This window comes from Camelina sativa, chromosome 19, assembly GCF_030686135.1.
Source record: "Camelina sativa cultivar CO46 ecotype springtype chromosome 19, ASM3068613v1".
Classification (NCBI taxonomy): Eukaryota; Viridiplantae; Streptophyta; class Magnoliopsida; order Brassicales; family Brassicaceae; genus Camelina; species Camelina sativa.
In genome coordinates this window covers 6,047,148-6,072,287 of record NC_141898.1, presented here as the reverse complement: position 1 = coordinate 6,072,287, position 25,140 = coordinate 6,047,148, and the positions used below count along the sequence as shown (strand labels likewise).

At 37.0% G+C, this 25,140-nt stretch overlaps 5 protein-coding genes, 1 long non-coding RNA gene and 1 other non-coding gene across 13 annotated transcripts; 4 read left to right on the top strand and 3 right to left on the bottom strand.

The window, feature by feature from the left end:
* Positions 1-211: 211 nt before the first annotated feature.
* On the top strand, positions 212-3,204 carry LOC104765141 (serine/arginine-rich SC35-like splicing factor SCL30A). 4 transcript variants are annotated; one of them, XM_010488816.3, is made up of 6 exons: positions 212-472; positions 943-1,098; positions 1,440-1,517; positions 2,204-2,371; positions 2,484-2,618; positions 2,718-3,204. In XM_010488816.3, exons 2-6 carry the CDS (start codon positions 953-955, stop codon positions 2,980-2,982), a joined length of 792 nt encoding a protein of 263 aa, XP_010487118.2. In that variant the 5' UTR covers positions 212-472; positions 943-952; the 3' UTR covers positions 2,983-3,204. The 4 variants fall into 4 exon arrangements, with proteins under 4 accessions (XP_010487118.2, XP_010487119.2, XP_087357817.1 ...); XM_010488817.3 differs by having other exon boundaries at positions 242-472; positions 948-1,098; XM_087501691.1 differs by lacking the exons at positions 212-472; positions 943-1,098; positions 1,440-1,517 and adding an exon at positions 1,876-2,036.
* Positions 3,205-4,312: 1,108 nt separating this feature from the next.
* On the top strand, positions 4,313-7,242 carry LOC104765140 (glucan endo-1,3-beta-glucosidase 4). Of its 2 annotated transcripts, none has more exons than XM_019241022.2 (5): positions 4,313-4,689; positions 5,214-5,314; positions 5,392-6,642; positions 6,730-6,757; positions 6,846-7,242. In XM_019241022.2, exons 2-5 carry the CDS (start codon positions 5,248-5,250, stop codon positions 7,021-7,023), a joined length of 1,524 nt encoding a protein of 507 aa, XP_019096567.2. In that variant the 5' UTR covers positions 4,313-4,689; positions 5,214-5,247; the 3' UTR covers positions 7,024-7,242. The 2 variants fall into 2 exon arrangements, with proteins under 2 accessions (XP_019096567.2, XP_087357816.1); XM_087501690.1 differs by having other exon boundaries at positions 4,355-4,689; positions 5,228-5,314.
* Positions 7,243-7,540: 298 nt separating this feature from the next.
* LOC104765139 (constitutive photomorphogenesis protein 10) lies at positions 7,541-9,140 on the top strand. Its single transcript, XM_010488815.2, has 4 exons — positions 7,541-7,884; positions 7,966-8,039; positions 8,445-8,592; positions 8,806-9,140. Exons 1-4 carry the CDS (start codon positions 7,656-7,658, stop codon positions 8,901-8,903), a joined length of 549 nt encoding a protein of 182 aa, XP_010487117.1. The 5' UTR covers positions 7,541-7,655; the 3' UTR covers positions 8,904-9,140.
* Positions 9,141-10,561: 1,421 nt separating this feature from the next.
* LOC104765138 (transcription repressor MYB5-like) lies at positions 10,562-12,204 on the bottom strand. Of its 2 annotated transcripts, XM_087501693.1 has the most exons (3): positions 11,724-12,204; positions 11,006-11,274; positions 10,562-10,880 (listed from the first exon to the last, which is right to left on the bottom strand). In XM_087501693.1, the coding sequence occupies exons 1-3, from the start codon at positions 12,026-12,028 to the stop codon at positions 10,873-10,875; spliced, it is 582 nt and encodes a 193-aa protein (XP_087357819.1). In that variant the 5' UTR covers positions 12,029-12,204; the 3' UTR covers positions 10,562-10,872. The 2 variants fall into 2 exon arrangements, with proteins under 2 accessions (XP_087357819.1, XP_010487115.1); XM_010488813.3 differs by having other exon boundaries at positions 10,562-11,274.
* Positions 12,205-12,471: 267 nt separating this feature from the next.
* LOC147920235 (uncharacterized) lies at positions 12,472-13,906 on the bottom strand. Its single transcript, XR_015590939.1, has 3 exons — positions 13,504-13,906; positions 12,855-13,259; positions 12,472-12,749 (listed from the first exon to the last, which is right to left on the bottom strand). It is a non-coding gene; the product is annotated as an uncharacterized LOC147920235 (long non-coding RNA).
* A 1,042-nt stretch (positions 13,907-14,948) lies between these two features.
* Positions 14,949-23,100, top strand: LOC104704651 (MAP3K epsilon protein kinase 1). 2 transcript variants are annotated; one of them, XM_087501689.1, is made up of 24 exons: positions 14,949-15,331; positions 15,492-15,626; positions 15,782-15,802; positions 16,074-16,147; positions 16,226-16,316; positions 16,383-16,466; positions 16,596-16,697; positions 16,851-16,982; positions 17,151-17,222; positions 17,331-17,434; positions 17,569-17,650; positions 17,815-18,186; positions 18,593-18,925; positions 19,004-19,048; positions 19,217-19,396; positions 19,521-19,604; positions 19,894-19,991; positions 20,072-20,155; positions 20,289-21,025; positions 21,123-21,502; positions 21,648-21,782; positions 21,889-22,295; positions 22,435-22,549; positions 22,648-23,100. In XM_087501689.1, the coding sequence occupies exons 1-24, from the start codon at positions 15,272-15,274 to the stop codon at positions 22,822-22,824; spliced, it is 4,104 nt and encodes a 1,367-aa protein (XP_087357815.1). In that variant the 5' UTR covers positions 14,949-15,271; the 3' UTR covers positions 22,825-23,100. The 2 variants fall into 2 exon arrangements, with proteins under 2 accessions (XP_087357815.1, XP_087357814.1); XM_087501688.1 differs by having other exon boundaries at positions 17,569-17,668.
* A 491-nt stretch (positions 23,101-23,591) lies between these two features.
* Positions 23,592-23,674, bottom strand: LOC147920234 (small nucleolar RNA U30). The gene has a single exon (XR_015592008.1). It is a non-coding gene; the product is annotated as a small nucleolar RNA U30 (small nucleolar RNA).
* Between the last annotated feature and the right edge of the window lie 1,466 nt (positions 23,675-25,140).

Below are 25,140 nucleotides of genomic sequence, written 5' to 3'. Positions count from 1 at the left end.
AAACAAAGCCGATATCGGTTTTTTAAAAAAAAGGATTGTCAGGGTTTTTTAGGTGAGAGATTTTAATTGAATATTTTTATTTTTTATTTAATCACGTAGTTTTTATTTCCTAATTCAATTTAATTGGGCTTTTATAATTTAGACACAAAATTGTGTCAATCTAGTTTTCTCCTAGAAGTGGGTGTCAATGGAGCAATTTTTTTTCCAAATTGTGTCCATCTAGTCTATTTTCACAAAAAAAGGAAAGGATTTGGTGGCAAAACATAAAAAAAAAGGAAAAATAAAAATAAAAGAATTGCAGAAAAACCCTAATTGACCTCGAAGGCTCTCTCGTTCTACACCATAAGATCTCCAACCAAGAAGACAAAAGAAAGAAAACTAGGTTTCACTCTTCTCTCTCTATTACTCACCGTCTCTCGTTTCCCTCTGTGGTGTTTCTCCGCCGTTCTTCTTAACACCGTCCTTAGCTGAGGTAAGCTTCTCGGTCTTATCTGTTCTTCTTCTTATTCTTCTTACATTATCCCGACTTTATCGGCGGGAAGAACTTTACCTTTATTCCCGGTTGCGATTCCTATTACCTTTACATTCATGGGTTCGCGGGTGTGGTTGAGATTAGTTGATGAAGGAAACGTAATAGATCGGAGATTTACGTTTCTGATAACATTAAAAGTTCAAATCTTTATCGATTTTTTTTTTGAGTCCCTAGCTTTCGAATTGATCTCAAATTTGTATTCTTGGTAGAAATTTCGTTGTTGGGTAGCGTATATGGCTTCTAATAAGCTTAAAAGTTAGTTCTTGGATTGAATTCAATTTTTGTTTTTTTTTTGTATGTTCTTTTGAAGTGTTCTTGTTCTCTCTTACATGTTAAGCATCTTATCATATCTGAGACGTTTTTTTTAAACTCAGTTTCTGTTGGTTTCTTGATTGATATTGAACTTGAAGTTTAGAGTCAATGAGGGGAAGAAGCTACACTCCGTCACCACCAAGGGGTTATGGAAGGAGGGGCCGCAGCCCTAGCCCTCGTGGACGATATGGTGGGAGTCGTGACAGGGATCTCCCTACCAGTCTTTTGGTTCGCAACCTACGTCATGATTGCAGGTTTGTTCTTTACTACATTATCTCTATTTATTCCCTCTATTTGGATCGTATCTTTTCAATGGGGGATATGTGGCTTTGTAAGTTTCTGTGATTCTAGGTTTGCTTCTTTAGGCTTGTTTGCCTAAAAGGCTTTCAGATAGCTATCTTCATAGATTGATAGTTATGTTGGGGTCCGGTGGATGCTTTTTTTTTTTGTGTGTGTCAAAATTATATTTAGAAGCATGTAAAGCGTTACATTTCTAGATATAGCTCATGCATGAACTTCTGTTTCCATAGTACAAGAATGTCACAGAACTTTGCAATAGGTTGACTCCGTTTTCTCTTGACTCTCTTTTCTCCAGGCAAGAAGACCTCAGGAGGCCTTTTGAACAGTTTGGTGTTGTCAAGGACATCTACCTTCCAAGGGATTACTATACTGGGTGAGCATGCTCAGTAAGACATTGAATGTTTAAACAACCAGGGCATTATTTTACATTGCTTTAATTAGATCGTGTCTCTTTTTTCCTTGTTTTTATTGCTTCGTTTTCCACTTTTTTGTGAATCTACTGCTCCTGAATTGGTTAGATTGATAGAAAATTTATAGATTTCTTGAAATAGAAATCATAATTGGAGCCTGAAAACGTTTTTTTTTATATACTCTTGGATTTCCAGTGTGAGTAGGTATAGTACACCTAGAACTTCATCCTCTTCTAGTCACTTTCGGGAAAGAATACAGTGATATGATTCATGTTCGATCACACTTCGAGTGTGTTTATTAAAGTTGTTGAGGTTTAACAGTGAATCTAGAGAATTGAAGAGACCAATGAAGTAATTAGAGTTCTTTGGAAGATGTTCTAAATGGTAGTGAAGTTCGGAAGGAAGTTGGGTTTGAATTCATTTTGAAGATGTATCAAGTCTTGGAGAAGTCATCTTTATACTGAAACTTGCAAGGTTTGCAGGCAAGTGCTTGCTTTTTTCATGTTTATCATGATGGCTTCTATTGCAGGAGATAGTAAGGCCAACTTTTTCAAAGGCTTCTCGTCAAAGCTGTACATCTTCCTTGGTCATTGTGTTTTTGGTTCCTAGGCTGACAATTGTTTTGTGTATTTGGATTTTTTTTTTGCAGAGATCCAAGGGGGTTTGGATTCATTCAGTATGTGGAACCTGCTGATGCTGCTGACGCAAAACATAATATGGATGGTTTTCTTCTTCTTGGTCGTGAGTTGACTGTCGTATTTGCAGAAGAAAACCGGAAGAAGCCAACTGAAATGAGAACAAGGGATCGAGGTGGAAGGTGAATTGAGATTCTTCCTCCTTTGAACAAGGGACACCGGATTAGGATTAGTTTGTCTGTACAACCCCTGGGGATGACTTGATCTTAACTTGTATTATTTTCATGTTTGCAGGAGCAACAGGTTTCATGACAGAAGGCGTTCTCCTCCTCGGTACTCTCGTTCTCCTCCCCCTCGTCGTGGTGGTCGTAGATCACGATCACGTAGCCGCGGCTATAATTCGCCTCCCCCTAAAAGACATCAATCTAGGTAACTAGCTCTCGTGCCTGACTGAAGTTCATACTGTCAGATGTTATTACAGTTCGCTGATGGATTAAACCACTCTACTCTCCAACTGTGTTATGGCAGGTCTGTCTCACCTCAGGATAGACGATACGAGAAGGAGAGGTCATACTCTCGCTCACCACCCCATAATGGCTTAAGGGTTCGCAGTGGAAGTCCTGGGAGAGTGAAGAGCCACAGCAGAAGCCCTAGAAGAAGCGTGAGCCCAAGAAGAAACAGGAGCTATACTCCTGAACAAGCCAGGAGCCAAAGCCCAGTCCCTAGGCAGAGCAGGAGCCCGAGCCCGGTCCCTCGTGCGGCACGAAATGGAGACCGTTCTCCTAGCCAGTGATTACTCACATCATGTTGTATCTCTCTACTCTTGAGTTCTTGAGATTTAAGTTCTGGTCTATCAGATATTTTGTTTGCCTCTCTAGATTGGATACTTCAAAATCTTTGTTTAGACAAGTTTTAAAGACAGGTATTTGTAGTGCTATTTGTGTGTTTGCTTTATGTGTTCGATCAATGGATCATCTTGAGACAGGATTTTGAAGTAGCATGTGTTTTTTTGTCATATCTTATCTTTTTAGATCTCATCTAACATTGTTATGGTGAAAGATGGTCCAATTAGGAAATGAGGGGAGCTTTTTTGACGTCAGGCTCCATTGGTTTTTGAATCAGCCTTTTGGCACTTTCCAGCTAATTTTCTTTTTCCTCCATAAAGCATCACAATGAAGAGAGCTTTGTTTCTTTCTTTCAAACAAAATGCCAAGATTAACAACGGTTTCTTTTGTCAAAAAAAAAAAAAAAAAAAAAAACAACGGTTTCTTATGTTTTTTTTCAATTTTTGGTAAACGTTGGAATTTTTATTCTTCCAAAATCCAAACCCTGGGACAAGTCATTGACTCATTTGATAAATATTTCTCGTTCCAAATCATATACTAATTTATTTTATTTTACAAGTTTTAAATTACAACTGGTCATATGGTTTGAGTGTTACTAACGATTATGTTCTTTTAGCCACATAACATTTTTTAGCTTCCGTTTGACTTGTCCCGAGTGTGTCTTGATCCGACAAAAGTCTTGGTCGTCGCATGTTTCTGGATTTTCATTGAATTTTCAGTTTTCCCGTAGAGCACGTAGCTTGGATCTAAATGCACGGCAATAATGTCATTTTTTTCTTCTTTTTGGAGAAAATTTGGAAACAATCGTTTAATCTGTTGATGAAAGAAACTCCTGAATTCAAGACTAATTAGAGAGCATCCAAAAAACATTTTTCCAAGTCCCTTAACAAGAGGAAAAATATAACATTTGGAAGTCATGCACATGAAATTAGCAAACTCACGGATCTTTCTTTCTTTCTTTCGATTCAAGATCGTATTTAAATAAAACCCGAAATAAAATGAGAAGAGCGTAGAAATCGAGCCTCTTGTTTTTTACCTTAATTTAATATATATTTCAAAATTATTAAGAAGGTGGAATACTAGGTGTAGAATGATGTTTATATTTTATATGATGTTTTGACTTGGAGGTGTTTTGTAAAATTGTGATATACTATGATTTTTGTTTTTTTTTTTATATAAATGCAAAAAGTAATTGTATTTGATGTTTTGTGACTATTTCAATGTCTTGTAAAATTTGAGATACTAATTAATAATTGGCTTGGGTGGCAATGACACATTGAAGGTAATTAATAGTAATTTATTAAGAGGTCTTTGAACTTTGAAGCCTCACCTTCCAATTTCTACATACACACACACCTCTCTGGTTTCCCACGCATTATATAAGAGAGATGAAACCAAGTTTACTGAGAGCACATCAATCTCTTAATAAGTATTTCCTTTTTTTCTTTTTTCAATTTTCGCCGAAAGAAAGAAGAAAAATAAAAATAAAAAAGGTATTTACTTTTTGAGTTTCTCTTCGGTGGGTTCACTACACTAGAAACATCTCTGAACCTGTTCTGTCTCAGCAGCAAAACCTCGAGGGTTCTTTTATCTTTCTTTTCTCTGTGATCTGAATTCTTCCCGAGTGAATCTAGACACAAGCAAGCTTCAATTAGGTACTTTTGTAATCATTCTTGATTATTATTTTTTTTCTTGCATCTGGGTATCTCGCATTGTTTGTCTTAGCTTCTTTGTGTCCGAACTAGCTTTTGATTGTATCTTCCACATTCTTCTTCTCTCCCTACTGCTAATCCTGTTTCCACAGCACATGTCTGTAAGAACGAAAGGACAAAAGGAGTTAAAAAGATAAAAAAAAAAAAAAAAATTGTGGCTTTTCGAATGCTCGATGGGTTATCGTTTACTGTTTATCCCGTTCTGTTCGCTAGTTTCTAGACCCCATTACTTCACTTCTTTATGAAATTCTCAGTTTTTTTAATACATATTCATAGGTTAGTATCTAAAGTTGCTTACTTGAGTTTTAGGGTTCTTACCATATTTGACCAATTATATCTCTCCTGAAAAAGAATAAAAAAACAATGCTTTCTGAATTAAGAAGAGTGACAAATTTACAATCCATCTCATGTTAGGTTTCTAATTCTATTACAATTATTACCATATGACTCAATTTTGAACTTCTCAGACTTTTCCTAAAAGGTTTCAAGCTCTCTGTTCCAATGCTGCTTCCGAGATGGTTTGCAGAAGCGTTCTTGCTCCTAATCTCAGTTCTTGCGTGTTCAAACGGTAAATTTCACCTTATCACATCTTGTATCTATTCTAGTGGAGTTCTCAGAGACACTGAATCTGTGTTCTTAATACAGCTGCATTCATTGGCGTGAACATCGGAACTGATCTCACCAACATGCCATCGCCTTCAGACATCGTAACGTTTCTGAATTCGCAACAAATCACACACGTCCGTCTCTACGATGCCAATAGCCATATGCTCAAAGCATTCGCCAACACTAGCATTGAAGTTATGGTCGGTGTAACCAATGGAGAAATCCTCAAAATTGGACGGTTCCCTTCAGCAGCAGCTGCATGGGTTAACAAGAACGTTGCTGCTTATGTTCCTTCAACTAATATAACCGCTATTGCTGTTGGTAGCGAAGTTCTCAGCGCGGCTCCTCACGTTGCCCCTATTCTTGCCTCGGCTCTCCACAACATTCACAAGGCTCTTGTGGCTTCCAATCTCAACTTTAAGGTCAAAGTTTCTAGCCCTATGTCTATGGATATAATGCCTAAACCGTTTCCTCCATCTACATCAACCTTTAGCCCGTCTTGGAACACCACGGTGTACCAGCTTCTCCAGTTTCTGAAGAACACCGATTCTTTTTTCATGTTAAACGCGTATCCTTACTACGGTTACACCGCTGCTAACGGGATTTTCCCGCTCGATTACGCGTTGTTCAAGCAGCTTTCTCCGGTGAAGCAGATCGTTGATCCAAACACGCTTTTACATTACAACAGCATGTTTGATGCTATGGTTGATGCTGCGTACTACTCCATGGAAGCTTTGAATTTCTCCAAGATTCCTGTTGTTGTCACTGAAACAGGCTGGCCTTCGGCTGGTGGAAGCGGTGAAGCTTCTGCAACACTCGCTAACGCAGAGACGTTCAACACTAACTTGATCAAGAGAGTGTTGAACAACTCAGGTCCACCTAGCCAACCAGACATGCCGATCAACACTTACATCTACGAGCTGTATAGTGAAGACAAAAAAACAGGACCAGTCTCTGAGAAAAACTGGGGGATTTTGTTTCCGAATGGGACATCGGTTTATCCTCTGAGCTTGAGTGGTGGCTCTAACTCTGCATCTTTAAACGGTTCATCTATGTTCTGTGTGGCTATAACGGATGCTGATGATGATAAGTTGGTTGACGGTTTGAATTGGGCGTGTGGTCAAGGTCAAGCTAACTGTGCTGCGATTCAACCGGGTCATCCTTGCTTTCTGCCGAACAATGTTAAGAGCCATGCTTCTTTTGCTTACAATGACTATTACCAGAAGATGAAAAGTGCTGGTGGAACTTGTAACTTTAGTGGTACGGCCACTACCACTACTAGAGATCCCAGTAAGTTTATCATTTCTTCGACCAACTTACCAATAACATTATATATGTGCATAAATCTCAAATTTGTTGGCTTTGTGTGTTTTGCAGGCTATAAAACATGTGCGTACACAGGAAGGTAACACTATTTCTTCTTGTTAAGTTTTCTTAATCTTTTTGAAAACTCAAATCTTTTTCTTTAACTCTTTATCCATCTTTATATTCAGCTTAAGCGCAAACGCAACTGGAGGAGACTTTCCTCCGAGTGCTTTAGGACCCGTAAGTCCATTGGGAGGAAACGCAAACGCACTTATCACCTCTAGCTACTACCATCTTCCCTTATTGGCACCACTAGCTCTCACGCTACTACAACTGCTACTACTTCAGCACAACCGCCTTCTGTAGAACGTTTGCCAAAACACGGTTTTTGTAGTAACCGGAGAATTGGTTCTTTTCCGATTACCTGTATTTGTTGTTGTACTTTGGTTTAGTGTAAGTGTAGTAGCTGAGAGACTAGAGAGAGCTCACGAGTTCCAATTCTGTTTTCATCTTTGAACTTTAAAAAATCTTCGAATTACTGTGATTTATATTTCATATTTAAATGAATTATTATTATATACGTTATCAATGGTATTTCAATAAATAATAATAAAATTGATAAGGTAAATTTGATATTTGATAAATTTTCTAATTTTATGTCCTTTCACTTTGTCTTCTTATAATCATTTATCAAAATAATTAAAGGATTCATGTGGTTGTAACATGATCATTGGATCCCATACACAAGAATATTGAATATACAATTTTATCAAAAATCAAAATGATTACAAAATTATTGAAGTAGAGAGATGTAGAGGAATGAATTTTTTTTTAAAAAATTATTACTACATTATCCACGTCAGCGATTACTTTATTAGATTAATATGATTGGATTAAAACGCGGCGTTTCGAAGAATGGAGTGCGAGCGAAACGCTGAAGTCGTGATTTGGATAAGCTGAGAATCGGAAGACGACGACGTCGACGACGAAGACGGGAGATGATGACACCTGATGGAAGCGGGAGGTTAAAACCGTTACCGACGGCGATGTACGCCGGATATTCAGGAACGGCGTCGTCTTGGGTAGCAAAGACATCAGTTTCAGCGTCAGGGAAGAGGATACAGAGGGAAATGGCTGAGCTTAACGTTGATCCGCCACCTGATTGCTCAGCTGGACCAAAAGGAGATAATCTCTACCATTGGATCGCCACCATCATTGGTCCTTCTGGTTAGTTCCACGATTCAAGTTGCAATTTTTAGGTTTTTTCAAGTCTTTTGATTTTGGGGTTTTTTGTTGTTGTTGTTGCAGGAACTCCGTATGAAGGAGGGATCTTTTTTCTGGATATTATTTTCCCATCTGATTATCCATTCAAACCACCTAAGGTATGATCTTTAATCCTTTAGTTTGGTTCTTTCTTCATGAAAGTTTCAATTTTTTTTTTTTGTGTGGGAGGAGTTTTACTACTTTATATGGTAATGCTTTTGGGTTTTGGAAGTTGCAAGCTTGATGTCTCTATAGGAAGCTGATAACTTGATGGATTATCAAATGAGTCTTCCTTCAACTGTGTCACACTTTGAGACAGAGATCATCTAGAGTTTCATTTGTCTGGCATGTTATGTAGTTTTCTTTCTTGTTTTTATGTATTTAGGATACATTTAGTAGCAAATTCTTTAACTTTTGGGATTTTGAGTGAATCAAGCTATGTATGGGTTCTAATCTTGAGCTGGCAAGTTCGTTACATCAGTCTTTTTTGAGTCTTTTAAGTTAAAGATGGTGAGGTTTTGCAGTTGGTGTTCAAGACTCGGATCTACCATTGCAATGTCGATACTGCGGGGAATTTAAGTGTGGAGATTCTAAGAGATAGTTGGAGTCCAGCTCTTACAATCACGAAAGTCTTACAAGCCATCAGATCTATCTTTTTAAAACCTGAACCATGTAAGTTTTCTACTCTGCTCTCAGGCTTCCTTTGATGAATTGACCAGCTCAGTTCAGATCTACCTAAGAAAAGCCTTTTTTTAAGTTCAATCTGTTCATGATGGGTTTTGGCCAGCAAACATCATAGATCTCTGCATCCAACTACCAGCTTTAACTTCCTTAGTAAATCTCTATGTTTCTCTTTAACATATGTTCTCATTCTTTCTGTACCAGATAGTCCAGTTTTGCCAGTGATTGCACGGCTCTACTTGACAGATAGAGAAAAGCATGACGAGGTAGCCAGAGAATGGACTTTGCGATTTGCCAAGTGAAACAAGCTTTGGATCTACAATACGAGGAAACATAACAGATGTATCATAATAACACCTAGTTCTTTGGTTAATTAATATGGTCATCAATGTACATCCATCAAAGTGGAACCACAATGTTAGATGACCCAAAAAAAAATTGTTTGCTCAGAGAATAGGTAACAGTGTGAGGTAGGACCATTCCTCAACAACTCAAATTTATTGAAAAACGTTATACAATTTAGTGTCAATTTTTTTTCATTAAGGACTCAAGAACCAAATACCACAAATATAGAGTACATATAACTGAGGAATTGTTTCTTTTATAAGAAAAATAAGATCAAACAAGCGAAAACTTCTTTAGAGGAGAAAGAAAGAGGCATTTACAGATGAAATAATTAAACCAAAGAGTATTAGTTGGCACCTAACATGTGTCTATAATCTTTATGATTTGATTATCTCAAAAAAGTAAGATCAAACTTTCTATCAAAACACACAACTGAAACTTGAAAGACCAAATCTACCGGTCAATTCTTTCATTCTTTTAACCTAATTCTGTTTTACATTATTATTACAAACGGTCAGCAGACTCAACACATATCCATCTATTCATGTAGCCTATATATATATATATATAGAATAGAAATATTGAACAACAATTTTTAAAAAGAGCAGCTAGCATATGTGTTGAGTCTTTGCGACTAATATATCTTTATATCGGTATGTTGTATTATTCATTCATCTTAACTACGTGTATATTAGATGTGTTATGTGTATATATGCTGATGAATTTGAATATGCGTACTCAATTTTGATTATCTTTTTGTTGATGTTCTTCTTCGATCGGTTGGCATGCATCATATATATATATACATATCTTGAGGTTTTTAGTCACAACTATAAAGTTTGTTGTTCTTACTTTGGTACAACGAGAGATCTTGGGGAGATATTGAGCATGTAGTCTCCAATCTTTAAATGTCGATATTTATCTGTAAAACTTTTTTCTTTATTTACATTCTTAGTTTTACTAGATTTTCGAAAAGAAAACTTTTATTTTTTCGTATAAATTTGGTTGCGCCAAAGAATTTCAGTTAGTTATTTAAGTTTGCTACTGTGATGTGAACCGAAGGGTCAAAGAGAAGGTTAGGTTGGAGCAGCATACTCGTTTGCAAAGTTCGTTTAAGTTAACTTAAATTAACGTCATTCAATCTTGCGGCTTGAATTTGAAAACACTGTAGGTCTAGCGCGGTGTATTTTGAGCTTCGTCTATAATTTAATTTCCAGACATTTTTTAATAAGGGCCGTTTCTGGCGTAAATGTGGAGACGTGTGAAGAGTCGATGTGAAAATGGCATGATGTTGTTTATGGTTTTAACGAATTCTAGAGGGTGAACGCACGGACCAATCATATCATGTGTACATTAGTACAGAATTGTGTTTGACGTACATAATTGTTAGCAATCTTTGAGTTTTAATTTATTAATCTATTACTAAAATTTAATTAGTATTACATGTAAAATAAAGTTTTCAAAAACATGAACTCGTGAGGTAACAGACACACGTTTGCATATGTAAATCACTAGGTTGCTGCATTATATATATTCAAATTTGTGTACATTAAACAAATTGTATCTGATTATTTTATAACTTTTTTTTTTTAATTGTAAAACCTAATTAGAAAGCTTTATATCTAACTTGTTTATTCGCATTATCCATGATAGATACATGATCTTAAATCGACAGATGACAGAATATATATAGAGAAAGAGGTTTGTGTAATCAATTACACTCACAAATGTGGTTTTATAATCACACAACGCACCGCAAAACAACGTAGCACACATACCCACCAACCTTTTAGATCGCATATATAACCACTTCTCGAAGCATGGTAGATATAGAAGACATCAAGGGTCGTCGATCAACTATATATCTTCTTGTCGATCTGGTCATTTCCTAAGCTCGACGACGCTCCAACAATCTCCTCCGTACAATCATCCATCTGCAACGGTTGAGATATTGGGATCATGTTACCAAAAGGATCATCATCATCGTTGATAAGCGAATTAAGAAACGATGAGAACTTGTCGTCGTAGCAGAAACCAAAGTCTTCGTAGTTTCCCTCACCACCAAAGACATTAATACTGTTCTTGTTGCTAGTTCCGATTCCGCTATTGACGGTGGTATTCGTATGAGAACTAGAATTAGGCTCTAGGGGGTTTAGTCCAGCGGAAACTTCTTCTTCTTCTGGTTTATGGATATTGTTTACATCAAGAGGCTTGTGGGTTTGAGGATCAATGCCCTGCCTTAAAAGTTTCTTACGAAGATGAGTGTTCCAATAGTTCTTGATTTCATTATCAGTCCTTCCCGGTATCCTTCCCGCGATCAATGACCACCTGCATCACACATGATAATTCCTATAAAAGAGCACATATATACAATATGTGACTTGAAAACAACAACGATTAATTCATATGGTTATAAACCAAGCTTGCATTTTCTCCTTGTTACATTTTCTTAGTAATCATAAACAATTTTTGTTAAAGAATGAGTCGATGCATATCACTATATTAGCTATGGAACCAGAAAATAATAGAAATTATCTTCATTTAAAAAAAAAGAGTTCTATAAACTAGAAAAGATACTAAAATTTTTGTAATAAAAATCCAACCAAGAATCAAAATATAATTGAATCAGAACCTTGGTGTTTATGTATAAGAATTAAAGCCCTAGTTTAAACCAAAAAAATAACCCTAGTTTATGCGTATAGAGAGATACACAAACACATATACGTATATATATAAAGTACGATCTTGTGTATGTATCCTTAAATTAATATATGTACCGGTTGCCGAGGAGGCGATGAAGACGGAGGATGAGATCTTCCTCGTCGGAGGTAATACCGCCGCGTTTAACAGACGGTCGGAGATAGTTCATCCACCGTAGACGGCAGCTCTTTCCACATCGAAGTAAACCAGCTTTCTTGGGAAGCGATCGCCAGCGTCCTTCACCTTCTTTCTTGATGAAGCTCACAAGAATCTCATCCTCCTCCACCGTCCATGGTCCCCTCTTCATCCCCATCTTCGTGCAACACGGCGTCGTTTTCTTGGACAGTACTGGTTTCTTCCCACCACATGATGATAACATCATCTCCGCCGTTCGTACGTACGTACGTGTTCGATCAACCGATCTCTCTCTATCTATATATCTAGCTCTCGTTCGCCACTACTAGGGTTTCGTGATCTCTATGAGTTCCTCGATTGGTTGGTTTTTTTCTCTCAGTATTGTTCTCTATCTCTCCATTAGACCATCATTAGTGGAGTAACCCACCATAGTTACTCTCACATTAATTAATTATATAAATAATCATAAATTAAGTAAAACAACCTAAAAGAACTTAAGCAAAATCACCCTATTACTAGAGAACCCCAAAGAAGGTTACTCAAACATTTAAAAAATATATATTGTTTTTTTTTGTGTTTATTAATTATCAAATTTTCTTTTTTGCCAACTTTCTTGATGAATAGTGAATTAAAACAAATATTGCATTGCATGATGGATAGATTAACAGAACACAATCAAGAACATTCAAGAACAAAAAACAGAACCTGCAGTTTTAAAAACAGAACCTGCAATACAAGTACAAAAAAAACCCTACAAATTTCAACCTAAACTACAAAACAAATATCTACAATGTAAAGGATACCAACTTTTGTCATATTTGATTATCACTAATGTTACTACATTCACATGACCTTGTTGAGCAATACAAACATTCACTAATGTTACTACATTCACTGCCGATGTTAGGATCGCCACTAGGTAGAATATCTCTTTCTCCGGTGTTAATGCTGAAGTTCGATTGTCCCACCTGCACAAACACACCTGGCTGATTACATCTTTGTTATCATTATTTCAGCTTCTAAAGCCTCTGTTATTAATAAGAACTTGGTGTGAATGTAGTATTAGAGGTCACCTTGGCAATCAAGACAATGAAGAAAGAACCTTGAAGCGACATTGACGATCAACATAACTTTCCGCTTGAACCTCTTTCTTCTTTCTTCAGGTACTAGTCATATCACTTACATAATATAGTGGCACTCTTCATGCTCTCGACTCCGGTCCAATATATTTTACAAAACCAGTCAAAGGCAAACACAGAAGAAGATATCAACGTTGGCTAAGTTCTTAACAATACTGATAATACGCCTTGTTGAGCAATACAAACCATTCATTTCATTTTCAGCCATGGCCCGGTTCCTTTCACTTTCCTCTGCAAATTTAACAAATCCATAACCTTTTGATCGCCCATTACTTGGATCAGTAACAACCTTGGCACCTCTAACTGAAGATACTTGTAATTGTAGCTATTTTAAGAAATCTGCAAATCCAAATTCGACATCACTTAATCTACTTAAGCTAATTCCTTTTTTTTTTGGGCAACACTTAAGCTAATCCCAAGATCAGAATTTTCCAACCAAAATGCAATACAAGAGAATATTGAGCTTAATCCAATCTACTTAGGCTTATTACATTCTGATTCTAAGCTTAATCCACTTGAGCTTTGCTATTAAGCTTTAGTTAGCCAATAAACTCTAACAAGAGATTGCAAACAAAGGAGTTACCTCGTCACGGCTTTTAGGCCATGGAACCAGCTGATGGTAACCTTTAGGAGGCGGAACCAAGCAATTCAAGCCTTTACCTTTCGCAGCACAGTGACGCTCGACTGTAACCTTCTCCGTCTCAGTCACCATCGACGGAGGCGGTTGTGTTGTGGCGGGGATTTGATACGGAGACCTCCGGGATCGAGCTGCCGTCGTTGTCGCAGCATAAAAAATCTCCGCCGTCGTTGGTGGTGAGAACCGAAGCGTCAAATCTTAGGGTTAATCCAACAACCTTCCGCCGTCGTTGGTCGTGAGAACTCCGTTTGTATCGAGAGAGAAGAGAGAGAATGGGGAAGAAAGAAAAAGAAAATGGAAAAAAAAAATTCATTTAATATTTATGTATTTACGAATGAAAATAGGCCACGTACGGTTACTCATGGTGTTGCTTCAGATGCTTCCCAGGGAATCGATTCTCTCCTAAATGGATCGTAAATAGATTTTTTATTCAGTTTTTTGGCCCCAAATGGTTGAGTAACCATGAGAGTAACTGCCAGTAAAGATGCTCTTAGTCTCCTGATGTTACCAATGAACCTACCGACCTTTTTTGCTCACGCGCTAGCTTTGGCGTTTGGTAATAACTAATAATAAGGCACTTATTGTATAATCTTCATTTTGGTTTTTATTTCACGTGCATGGTTCTTTTCATCATCTCAAAGATTTTGCACTAGATTTCCGGTTCGAATAGAAAAAGAACTATTCGTAAATAGCTAAGAATGAATAAACCAACCTTCACAACTATTTAGATTTTTGAAATAAATCAACCATGCACAAATAGAACAATCATGTTGAAATCCAGATTATTATTTCATCTGTTTTTTATTAGTTGTCGTTCTAAAATTAAAAGTTTTTGTCATAATACTTGTTGTTTTAATTTTCAATGCAGATGTTTGATAAATATTCTAATTTTATTCAACGGTTTTAATGTTTTGACCAATAAAAATATTAGAAAATATAATAAAAAAGGATAAAACAAAAAACTTAATAGTTTTTTTTAATTTGTGTGAAACAACCTTAAACGACAACTAATAAAAAACGGAGGGAGTATATCATATGCACAGGTTAAATATGAAATATTATGAAACAATTATTTTTATTTGATTGGCCATAATAAATATCCGCTAATCCTACCTCCTCCTACAATTGAGAAAATGATTAACAAAATGTTTTGAAGTGTTGATAAATACATTAATGAATACTAACCACCTTTATTTAAACACAATTAATTAAAATTGACACCAGCAGTTAAAGAAGAGCATTAAAATCTTGATGGACCACTTTTCTTAAAACAAAAATGCCAGATAATTTTTTACAAATCGGGAAATCTAGGGGTGAAATCATAAACAAAAAAAGTTACGCCCCCCCCCCCCCCCCATTATAAAGAAGAATACAGACGCATGAGTAAAATTAACATAAGTATCCTTTGGTAATTACAGTTAGTTCATTAATAACCCAAAACTTTTTGTTCTGTTGTTTCTTTCCTTTTTTCTATTTCTTTTTCTTTTTTTTTTTTGGGTTTTATTTAATAAAAATTTACACTACTGTAATAGAGCTGGCAATCTCTCTGATCTTTCAACAGTTCAAACTCCCATCTTCGATCCTTCAATTTTTTTCTTCAGATATTTAAAAACCCTAATTCTTATTTTCCTTCCCCTGGATCTGTTTCTTCGAGGAGCAATTTTGTGTTCTGTTCGCTTCGCTGCATTTTTTTTTTTAATCGAGGAAGTAAGAGATGGCGCGGCAAATGACGTCATCTCAGTTCCACAAATCAAAGACTCTCGACAACAAATATGTGAGCTTTCTTCTTCTTCTTCTTCTTCCGTAATTCCTGGGGTTTTTTTTTAATGGGTCTCCTTTGGATGTTAGCAATTTGAAATTGGAACGCTAAAATCTTTGAAATTTTGCTTCAAGACGGTTTTTTTGATTTAAGTGTTGATTATTTGAGGGTATAGATGCTGGGAGATGAAATTGGAAAAGGAGCTTACGGTCGAGTTTATAAAGGGTTAGACTTGGAGAATGGAGACTTTGTGGCCATTAAACAAGTCTCTTTGGAAAATATTGTTCAAGAGGATCTTAACACCATTATGGTTTGTTATTCTTCTTCTTTTTTTTTTCTTTTTTTTGTTTTTATCTATCTTCGTTATTTGTGGTCTCTCATCTCCTTACCACTGATATGCTTACTGAATCCTGGTTTTATACATGTGGGTGATTCTTGGCTTTTTGGATGATTTTTTTTCTCCAGCAAGAAATTGACTTGTTGAAGGTACCTTCTTTCTTCAATATCCCACAATCTTTATCCATTACACATTCTTTAGTTTTAGCATTGACTAGGACTGGAACGCATATGTATTCTTAATCCTGTTTTCTTAATTCTGCACATTTATCTGTTTACTAATTCGGGATCATGATGTTTAAGTTTCCATCAACTTATGTCGAATCAATCACCTTCTCAACGTTGGCTTCTTCTCATTAAGGGTTATGCTGTTACGATGCAGTCCTTCTCTATGTCTTCTAAGATGATTTTTTCATTGCAGAACTTGAACCATAAAAACATTGTCAAGTATCTTGGGTCTTCGAAGACAAAGACTCACCTTCACATTATTTTGGAGTGAGTACTAATTAGCCTTTGTGTTTATTTTGGTTTACTCTGGACTGGAACCTCAAGTTCAATCATATGTGTTTGCAGGTACGTTGAGAATGGCTCTCTTGCAAACATTATCAAACCAAATAAATTTGGACCTTTCCCGGAATCGTTGGTGGCTGTTTACATTGCTCAGGTCTGTTTTAATCTTTCTAAATGAGTTAATGTTTTTATGTATTATTTTACTAACTAATGATTACAGGTCTTGGAAGGTTTAGTATATCTACACGAGCAGGGTGTCATACACCGAGATATCAAAGGTGCAAATATTTTGACGACAAAGGAGGTGGGTTTTTCTGTATTATCTATTCTCACTCTTGTATTCAGTGTTTTTGTTTCAAGATCTCTAGGATGCATAAGTTTCTTCTAGGCTTTTTTCTTTCTTAGATAGATACTTGACTACATCTCACTTCAGGGTCTTGTTAAGCTTGCTGACTTCGGAGTTGCCACTAAACTTAACGAGGCTGATGTTAACACTCACTCAGTGGTTGGAACTCCTTACTGGATGGCTCCTGAGGTACACCTTTGATTATATATTTTTCTTATCACCATATTCTGTATAGGTTAGCTTTCATTTGCAATTTTTGAAAATTGTTTTGTTGTTGTTTTTGTTTTAAAGAACTCTTACCTGATTATGTGCGCAGTGATGAAAGCCTAACTTCTCTTACAGGTTATTGAAATGTCAGGAGTTTGTGCTGCTTCTGACATTTGGAGCGTTGGATGCACTGTTATCGAACTTCTGACATGTGTACCTCCTTACTATGATCTGCAACCCATGCCAGCCCTCTTTCGTATTGTTCAGGTATTTGACAACGTTTTTATTAGTTTGCTTTTAGTCAATAAAATTTAGATCTCTCTTCCTTCCCCTTTTCTCCTTATTCTCCATGTTGGAATACACGTCTCTCCTGAAAAAATGCACAAACTGATTGCCAGAAGTAACAAACTATTACCTTTTCTTGTTTCATTTCAGGATGATAACCCTCCTATCCCGGATAGTCTTTCCCCAGATATTACAGACTTTCTACGACAGTGCTTCAAGAAGGTATATTTTTTTCTGCGATGGTGTTTATTCACCTACCTCTTTAACCTAAACAATTTTATTTATTTTATATCCTGTATGTACATCCGATTTATATCTTGTATATTACAGGATTCCAGGCAGAGGCCTGATGCAAAGACACTGCTCTCTCACCCTTGGATACGAAATTCTAGACGAGCATTGCAGTCATCACTTCGGCATAGTGGCACCATCAAGTAAGAACCCGTGGACTGAACTTTAACTTATGGAAGAATATATCAAATTATTATATATCCCATCTTAGAGGACGCACTAGTGTTCCTTGCATCCACTGATCCTGTAATGTCCTTGGGTTCTTCACCCTTTGCAGATATATGAAGGACCCCGCTGCAAGTACGGAGAAGGATGATGAAGGTAGCCAAGATGTAGCTGAAAGCCTTTCAGCAGAAAAGGTGGGGATGTCAGAAACTGTAAGATTCCTTAGCTCTAATTTACCATCGATCAATCTTTTGAAGATCGCAGATAAAGTCATAAAGAGTTGAGATATGAACAGGAGAACACATAAAAGCGGGTTATGAATTTTCTAAAGCTACTGATACAGTATTTTCTTGTCTAGGACTCAAAAAGCAAATTACCTCTGGTAGGGGTGGCGAGTTTTAGGTCCGAGAAAGATCAGCCTACACCTAGTGATCTAGGTGAAGATGGAACGGATAATTCAGACGATGATGTTATGTCAGATAAAGTTCCTACACCTTCGGTCAATGAGAAATCTTCTCTTCAGTCTGGTGCTTTAAGTATTCCTTCGGATGCTAAGGGGACATCTCAAGATGTACATGGGAAATCTGAACATGATGAAACAGCTGGAAATCTTGAAACAGAAGCTTCTGAAGCCAGAAAAAACAAGCAGGTTGGAAAAGAATGTTCCATCCAAGTGGACCAGACATCAAATAGTTCTGGCTTAAAAGGCGAAGATCGTGGGATTCGAAAGGTTAGTTGTGCTGTTACGTCATTATTGTCTTAGCAGTTTCTTATATAATGTGGTAATCAAAAGGCAGTATATCGTACTTTTGTTGTTAAGTTGATAAGTTCTTCAGTGATAAACAAAACAGTTTACTGGTGTTGTTATTGTGTTATATAATTTTTTTTGGCGAATTCTACACCTACATGCATAGAGGCTTCTATAGTGAGACAGGTTTGTTTGTCTTTGGGCCTTGGTCTAATTATTTACAAGATAATGTTCTTTTTGCAATACTTTCTATTACTTTGTTGAATGAGGTGTCAGACTAAATGCTCTATTTCAAGACAAATGTTTCTTTCTTTCGGGAGGTAGGTTGTTGATAGCTTACCTAATACTAAGCTGAAAACTTGTTTTGCTTGTTATTTCTATCTTGAAGGCTGTGAAGACTCCATCTAGTCTTGGTGGGAATGAACTGGCTCGATTTAGTGATCCACCAGGGGATGCTTCTTTGCATGATTTGTTTCATCCATTGGATAAAGTTCCTGAGGGAAAACCAAATGAAGCCTCAACATCGATGCCTACATCAAATATCAACCAAGGTGATTCTCCTGTCGCAGATGGTGGAAAGAATGATCTGGCAACAAAATTGAGGGCTACAATTGCTCAGAAGCAAATGGAGGGGGAAACGGGGCATTCGAATGATGGTGGTGATCTTTTTCGCTTAATGATGGGTGTTTTGAAAGATGATGTTATTGACATTGATGGCTTGGTATGAACTGTCTCAAGTATGCAGGTTTGGTATTTCTAGTAGGATACTGCTAAAACATTTCCATATCTTGTTTCTCAGGTATTTGATGAAAAAGTGCCCGCGGAGAACCTTTTTCCTCTGCAGGTATTCTGCAAAACTATATCCTGATAGTTTTATATCCTGATAGTTTTGGCATTCTTTCGGCATTTCGTATTTTGCCATTGCAATCCAGTAATGAAAGAATATTGTCGCTTCTTTACTCTGTTTTTTAGCTAATCCAGATCATAGTATTTATTGGTTAAATTTTTGTAGGCAGTCGAGTTCACCAGATTGGTCAGCTCCTTAAGGCCTGACGAGTCAGAAGATGCAATAGTATCTTCTTGTCAGAAACTTGTTACCATGTTTCGTCAAAGACCTGAGCAGAAAGCAGTATTAGTGACTCAGCATGGCTTCCTGCCTCTAATGGATCTACTCGATGTTCCTAAATCTCGAGTATGTTTATTTGTAATCAAGCAAGATTTCTTTTTTTTTTTTTGTCTTTCATCATATCAGTATTTTTCTGTTCGATGAGAATACTGACTAGCTTGTTATTGTGAATATGTTATGGTGTTTTTAGGTAATATGTGCCGTGCTGCAGCTGATAAACGAAATTATTAAAGATAACACTGACTTCCAGGAAAATGCTTGTCTTGTTGGACTTGTAAGTCTCGCTTTCAATTTAGTTGCTGAGTTAGTGGATCACCAGTAGTTCCTTAGTATGGTTGGTGGATTTGGCCAATTTGTTTTATCAAAGGCGTGTGTCTCCATGTTCTATTTTAAACTTCTATTTAGAGATTTAACAACATTTTTGGAAAATAGTAGGATAGTAGTGTATCCATGGTGTCTTTATCTTACAGCTTATGTTTTTGCTCCCAAATAGTCAAATCTGTGTTTTCTTTGTTGTGGCCAAAAAAACCCACGTAGATTGATTATTCCAAGTGAAATGGCAGATTCCTGTTGTAATGAGTTTTGCTGGTCCTGAGAGGGATCGTTCTCGAGAAATTCGTAAGGAAGCAGCTTACTTCTTGCAGCAGCTTTGTCAGTCAAGGTTAATAGTCATCAGATATTTATTATTTTGCTTCTTCATTTTTAGTATGTCATAAAGTTGATTTGGTAGCTTCTTTGCAGCTCCTTAACGTTGCAAATGTTCATAGCTTGCCGTGGAATACCCGTTTTGGTGGGATTTCTTGAAGCAGATTATGCCAAATACAGGTATGCACTGTTTATCATTATGGTGTCTAGACTACTTTGAACAATAGCTGACCAGTTATTGACTTAGCTCTTCTCTCTTTAATCAGTTCTGATCCTTTTGCTACGAGATTCTACTGATTTGCTTTCTGTTCAGGGAGATGGTTCACTTGGCTATTGACGGGATGTGGCAGATATTCAAACTCAAAAGATCCACCCCAAGAAATGATTTCTGCCGTATAGCTGCAAAGAATGGAATTCTTCTGAGGCTAATCAACACTCTTTATAGCTTGAATGAGGCAACTCGGCTGGCTTCTATATCAGGGGGTCCACTGATTGTGGATGGTCAAGCTCCACGAGTGCGCTCTGGTCAACTTGACCCTAACAATCCTATTTTTACTCAGTATGAGACTTCACTCAGTATGATTGATCAGCCTGATGTATTGAAAAATAGGCATGGGGGTGGTGAAGAGCCTTCTCATGCTTCAACTTCAAATTCTCAGAGATCAGATGTCCATCAACCAGATGCCTTGCACCCAGATGGCGATAGGCCTAGAGTAAGCAGTGTTACACCAGATGCTTCAACGTCTGGCACAGAAGATGTTAGACAACAGCATCGACTATCTCTCTCCGTCAATAGGACATCGACAGATAAGCTTCAGAAGCTGGCAGACGGTGCCTCTAATGGTTTTCCTGTTACTCAAACAGAACAAGTTCGACCTTTGCTTAGCTTGTTGGAGAAAGAACCCCCTTCAAGACATTATTCTGGTCAACTGGATTATGTTAAGCACATCACTGGCATTGAGAGACATGAAAGTAGACTTCCTCTTTTGCATGGATCAAATGAAAAGAAAACCAACGGAGACCTCGATTTTCTGATGGCTGAATTTGCAGGTAAGTTTCAAAGTTTTATATTTAGCAAGACTGTTCAAATTTTAGGCACATATATGATTTTTTTTGTTTGAGCCGTATCATTACATCGTTTCTTCAGAGGTCTCTGGACGTGGAAAGGAAAATGGAAATCTAGATACTACGCCTAGGTATCCTGGTAAAACAATGACAAAGAAGGTTCTGGCTGTTGAAGGAGTTGCTTCGACGTCTGGGATTGCATCTCAGACAGCATCTGGAGTATTGTCAGGTTCGGGTGTCTTAAATGCTAGACCTGGAAGTGCCACATCATCTGGTTTACTTGCCCATATGGTCTCTACGCTGAGTGCAGATGTCGCTAGGGAATACTTAGAGAAAGTGGCTGACCTGCTTCTTGAATTTGCTCGAGCTGATACGACAGTAAAGTCATACATGTGCAGCCAAAGCTTACTCAGTCGTCTTTTCCAGATGTTCAACCGTGTCGAACCTCCTATTCTGTTAAAGGTACTTGAAATACTATGAAGCTTTATTTCTTTTTCTTTCCGAAGGTGTTTTCCTATGATATATCTGCTTTCTCTGTGGCCAAGCTTGAATGCTTGATTTGGAAGATCTTTAGGTCGCATGCTTACTAATGTCCGTCATTTTCCAGATACTGGAGTGCACCAATCATCTATCCACTGATCCAAATTGTTTGGAGAACCTGCAGCGTGCAGATGCAATTAAGCATTTGATCCCCAACCTTGAGCTTAAGGATGGGCATCTTGTTTACCAGATTCATCATGAGGTGACTTTCTTGACTTTCATAAAGATAGCTTTGGCCTGTTGGTTACAACCTCTTCTCTGATTTTAAAGATCGAAGTTTGGATTTATAAACCTTTTAATTTATGTAGGTGCTTAGTGCACTATTCAACCTGTGCAAGATAAACAAGAGGAGGCAGGAACAAGCGGCTGAAAATGGAATCATTCCACACCTGATGCTTTTCATCATGTCTGATTCTCCCCTAAAACAATATGCATTGCCCTTACTTTGTGATATGGCGCATGCATCTCGGAATTCAAGGGAGCAGTTACGTGCCCATGGCGGTCTGGATGTTTACCTGAGTTTACTCGATGATGAATATTGGTCCGTAGTAGCCTTAGATTCAATCGCTGTTTGCTTGGCGCAAGACAATGACACCCGCAAGGTGGAGCAGGCGTTGCTCAAGAAAGATGCAATTGAGAGATTAGTTAACTTCTTCCAGAGCTGCCCAGAGAGACATTTTGTGCACATTTTGGAGCCATTCTTGAAGATAATCACGTATGTGTACCTCTCCCCTTTTCAACAGAGTTATCTATCTTTCCAAAATGTTCTGATACGAGAGAAATAAAGCAGCAGTTAGAAGCAAAGCGAAGTTGCCCCTTCTTTAGTCTAATCCTTCTCCTTCTTGAATTTATAGGAAATCATATCGCATCAATACGACATTAGCTGTAAATGGATTGACTCCGTTACTTATCTCAAGGCTAGACCACCAAGATGCAATTGCTCGACTCAACCTCCTAAAACTCATCAAGGTAATCATATCAATCATTGAATAGGCATATTTATCTAATAAGTGTAACGCTTGTTGTTGAAGTGCTTTGGTTTGGGTGATCGTTTGAAACACTAACAGGCTGTTTACGAGCATCATCCACGGCCAAAACAGCTGATCGTAGAGAACGACCTGCCTCAAAAACTGAAGAATCTGATAGAAGAACGACGTGATGGACAACGTTCAGGAGGCCAAGTTCTGGTAAAGCAAATGGCAACGTCTCTCCTCAAAGCACTTCACATTAACACCGTACTGTGAGTCCAAAATACCAAAACTTACATACCTTGGGGACTGTATAAAATTTACTCCCATTTTTCCAAGAAGAAAGTGTATATTTCTTCTTTGTCTCTTCCATTTTTACAAAAAAAAATTCACTAGAAACGGCTGGAAGTTAAAACTTACAAGATTTGTAATAGAAGTGTGGCCTCTTCTAGTGTGTTTTTTTTAGTCCATCGAGAGATGCCAACACTTGTGGTTTTGTAATATGTATTCCACCTAAAAGTTTTCTTTAGAGGACCATTTTTAACGTGATAATTTCAGTGCCGTTAGTGATATGAAGTTCTATGCCCGTAGTTGCATAGAGAGGGTTGTACACTTGTACTAGTTATTAGAATCTGTGATTATTACTGCCTCAAATCAAAGTAGTTGTTTGCAAGTTCATCTTTTTTTTATTGGGTAACATTGGTTTCAGAATTGTAAGTCCCATTCGTATTTTCCCAGTCCCATTCAGTTCAATCTCAAAATTCTTCAAAAGAAGCAGTATATATAGTGATCAAAGTAGCAAATATTTGTTTCAAAAAAGCAAATGTGATCATAAAACATTGGAGCATAACTCTATAGTTGTTAACACATAACAGAGAGATTACTCAAGCAGATAAGAACATTTTAATATACGCACAAATAAAATCCTCGAAACCATGCTTAGAGCGAATCTAAAAGGCTTCGAAGAAGAACTATGTGCGATATATAAAATTCAAAACCCAGATTGAAAAAAAAAAAAAAAAAAAAAGAGATGGGCAAAAGGTGCTCAGATATATAATGAATGGTTGGGAAGTTAATCTCTTCAGTAAAAATCAGATTAACGAGATTTATACCCATCATCACTGCACCATTATATGCCTCAAATTGAACGAAAAAGAAAGAAGAAAGAAAACAATTTTCAAAGTTAAATCGAAGGAAGAAGAAAGAGTAGCTCCTAATTAGGGTTTTGTAGTGCGAACACCTTATTTATATAGGTCTCGCGCTAGGTTAACCACCTCGTTGACGCTTTTATGGGCCTTGGGCCTTTTTTGGCCCATTATTGTGTGACTAATGTTACGGGCCACTTTTCTCAGTAAGTTGCGTTACGTTGCTTCTACAATTCTAATCGGACAGGATTCATGTTTCTTCTATATATGTTTCAAACTTTCAATGTTTGTTCCATGAATCATGAATCTATTAAAGTTTAATCGAAATTTTTTTTTTTTATATATATATATATATATATATGTAACAGAGTTGCAACCGCAAAATTATACTTTTTGTTTTATCTAAAATGGAGTATATTAATTTTTGTTATGAGACCTATATAGGCTAGAGCTGGTCACAATATCTTATGTGTTAAGTTATATGTACAATACAGCCAATCAAAAGAAAAGTTGTACTCATCTTTAGCGTTGGCTTAAGATGATTGGTTTACCCACAAGATCTTGTGCGTCATCATCCATTTGTCTTTTGATTCGCAGGCCGTAAAGACATTTACGATGGAGAAAACAAATCTTTTTCTTGTTAATGAATGTATATAGAGAACTGTACTTTCTGGAAAGAACGAGGAATTTGATCAAATGAAAAAAATGTGGCGGCCACTTTACAAAAGCTTTTTTGGGACTTCATCAAAGACAGGCAAAAAAAAAACAAAGCATGCATGAACTAATAAAAAGCTAAGGTTATGGTCCCATTTTTGCTGCTGACCACTTTGCTTCTATGCATCTCACATGGCTTAACATGTTCTTGTCTGATACCATCCCATACCCTCAAAGAAAAAAAACTTTGTTTATTATTACTTAATTAATTAATGGGTGGTTTATGTTTAGGTTGGTCTGAAACTTAGCCACTGCTGCAGTAAACTGTAAAGTTTACCTGATAGTGATAGGCGCCTATTAGTTAGTATTACTACGGCTATGTTCATCTAAACTTAGCCTTAACTATGTAAAACGGCCGGAATGCTTAACATATATATTCGATTCTTACACTTTTGAGTATAAATGTATGTTTGATGCAATTAACGTTGCCACATATTTGTCTCATTCTTGCCTCACTTTGGAGCTTTATTGTTGTGCCCACATTTTTTATATTGGTTTGTAATTTGTGGGAAAGGTAGTTCCTCTAGCTAGAAATTGTTTCATGGTCTTCATCATATTGATGATAGTTACCACACATACACCACAACCTTCCAAAATTTCACAGCTCATCGAAACATTTTGATCATACCACTCGCAGGTATCTTTGTGATCATACCACTCGCAGATAACATTTTGAGGTTTAAACAACTTTGTGTGGTCTTATATCTTTCATTCTGTATGTGAAGTATATGTT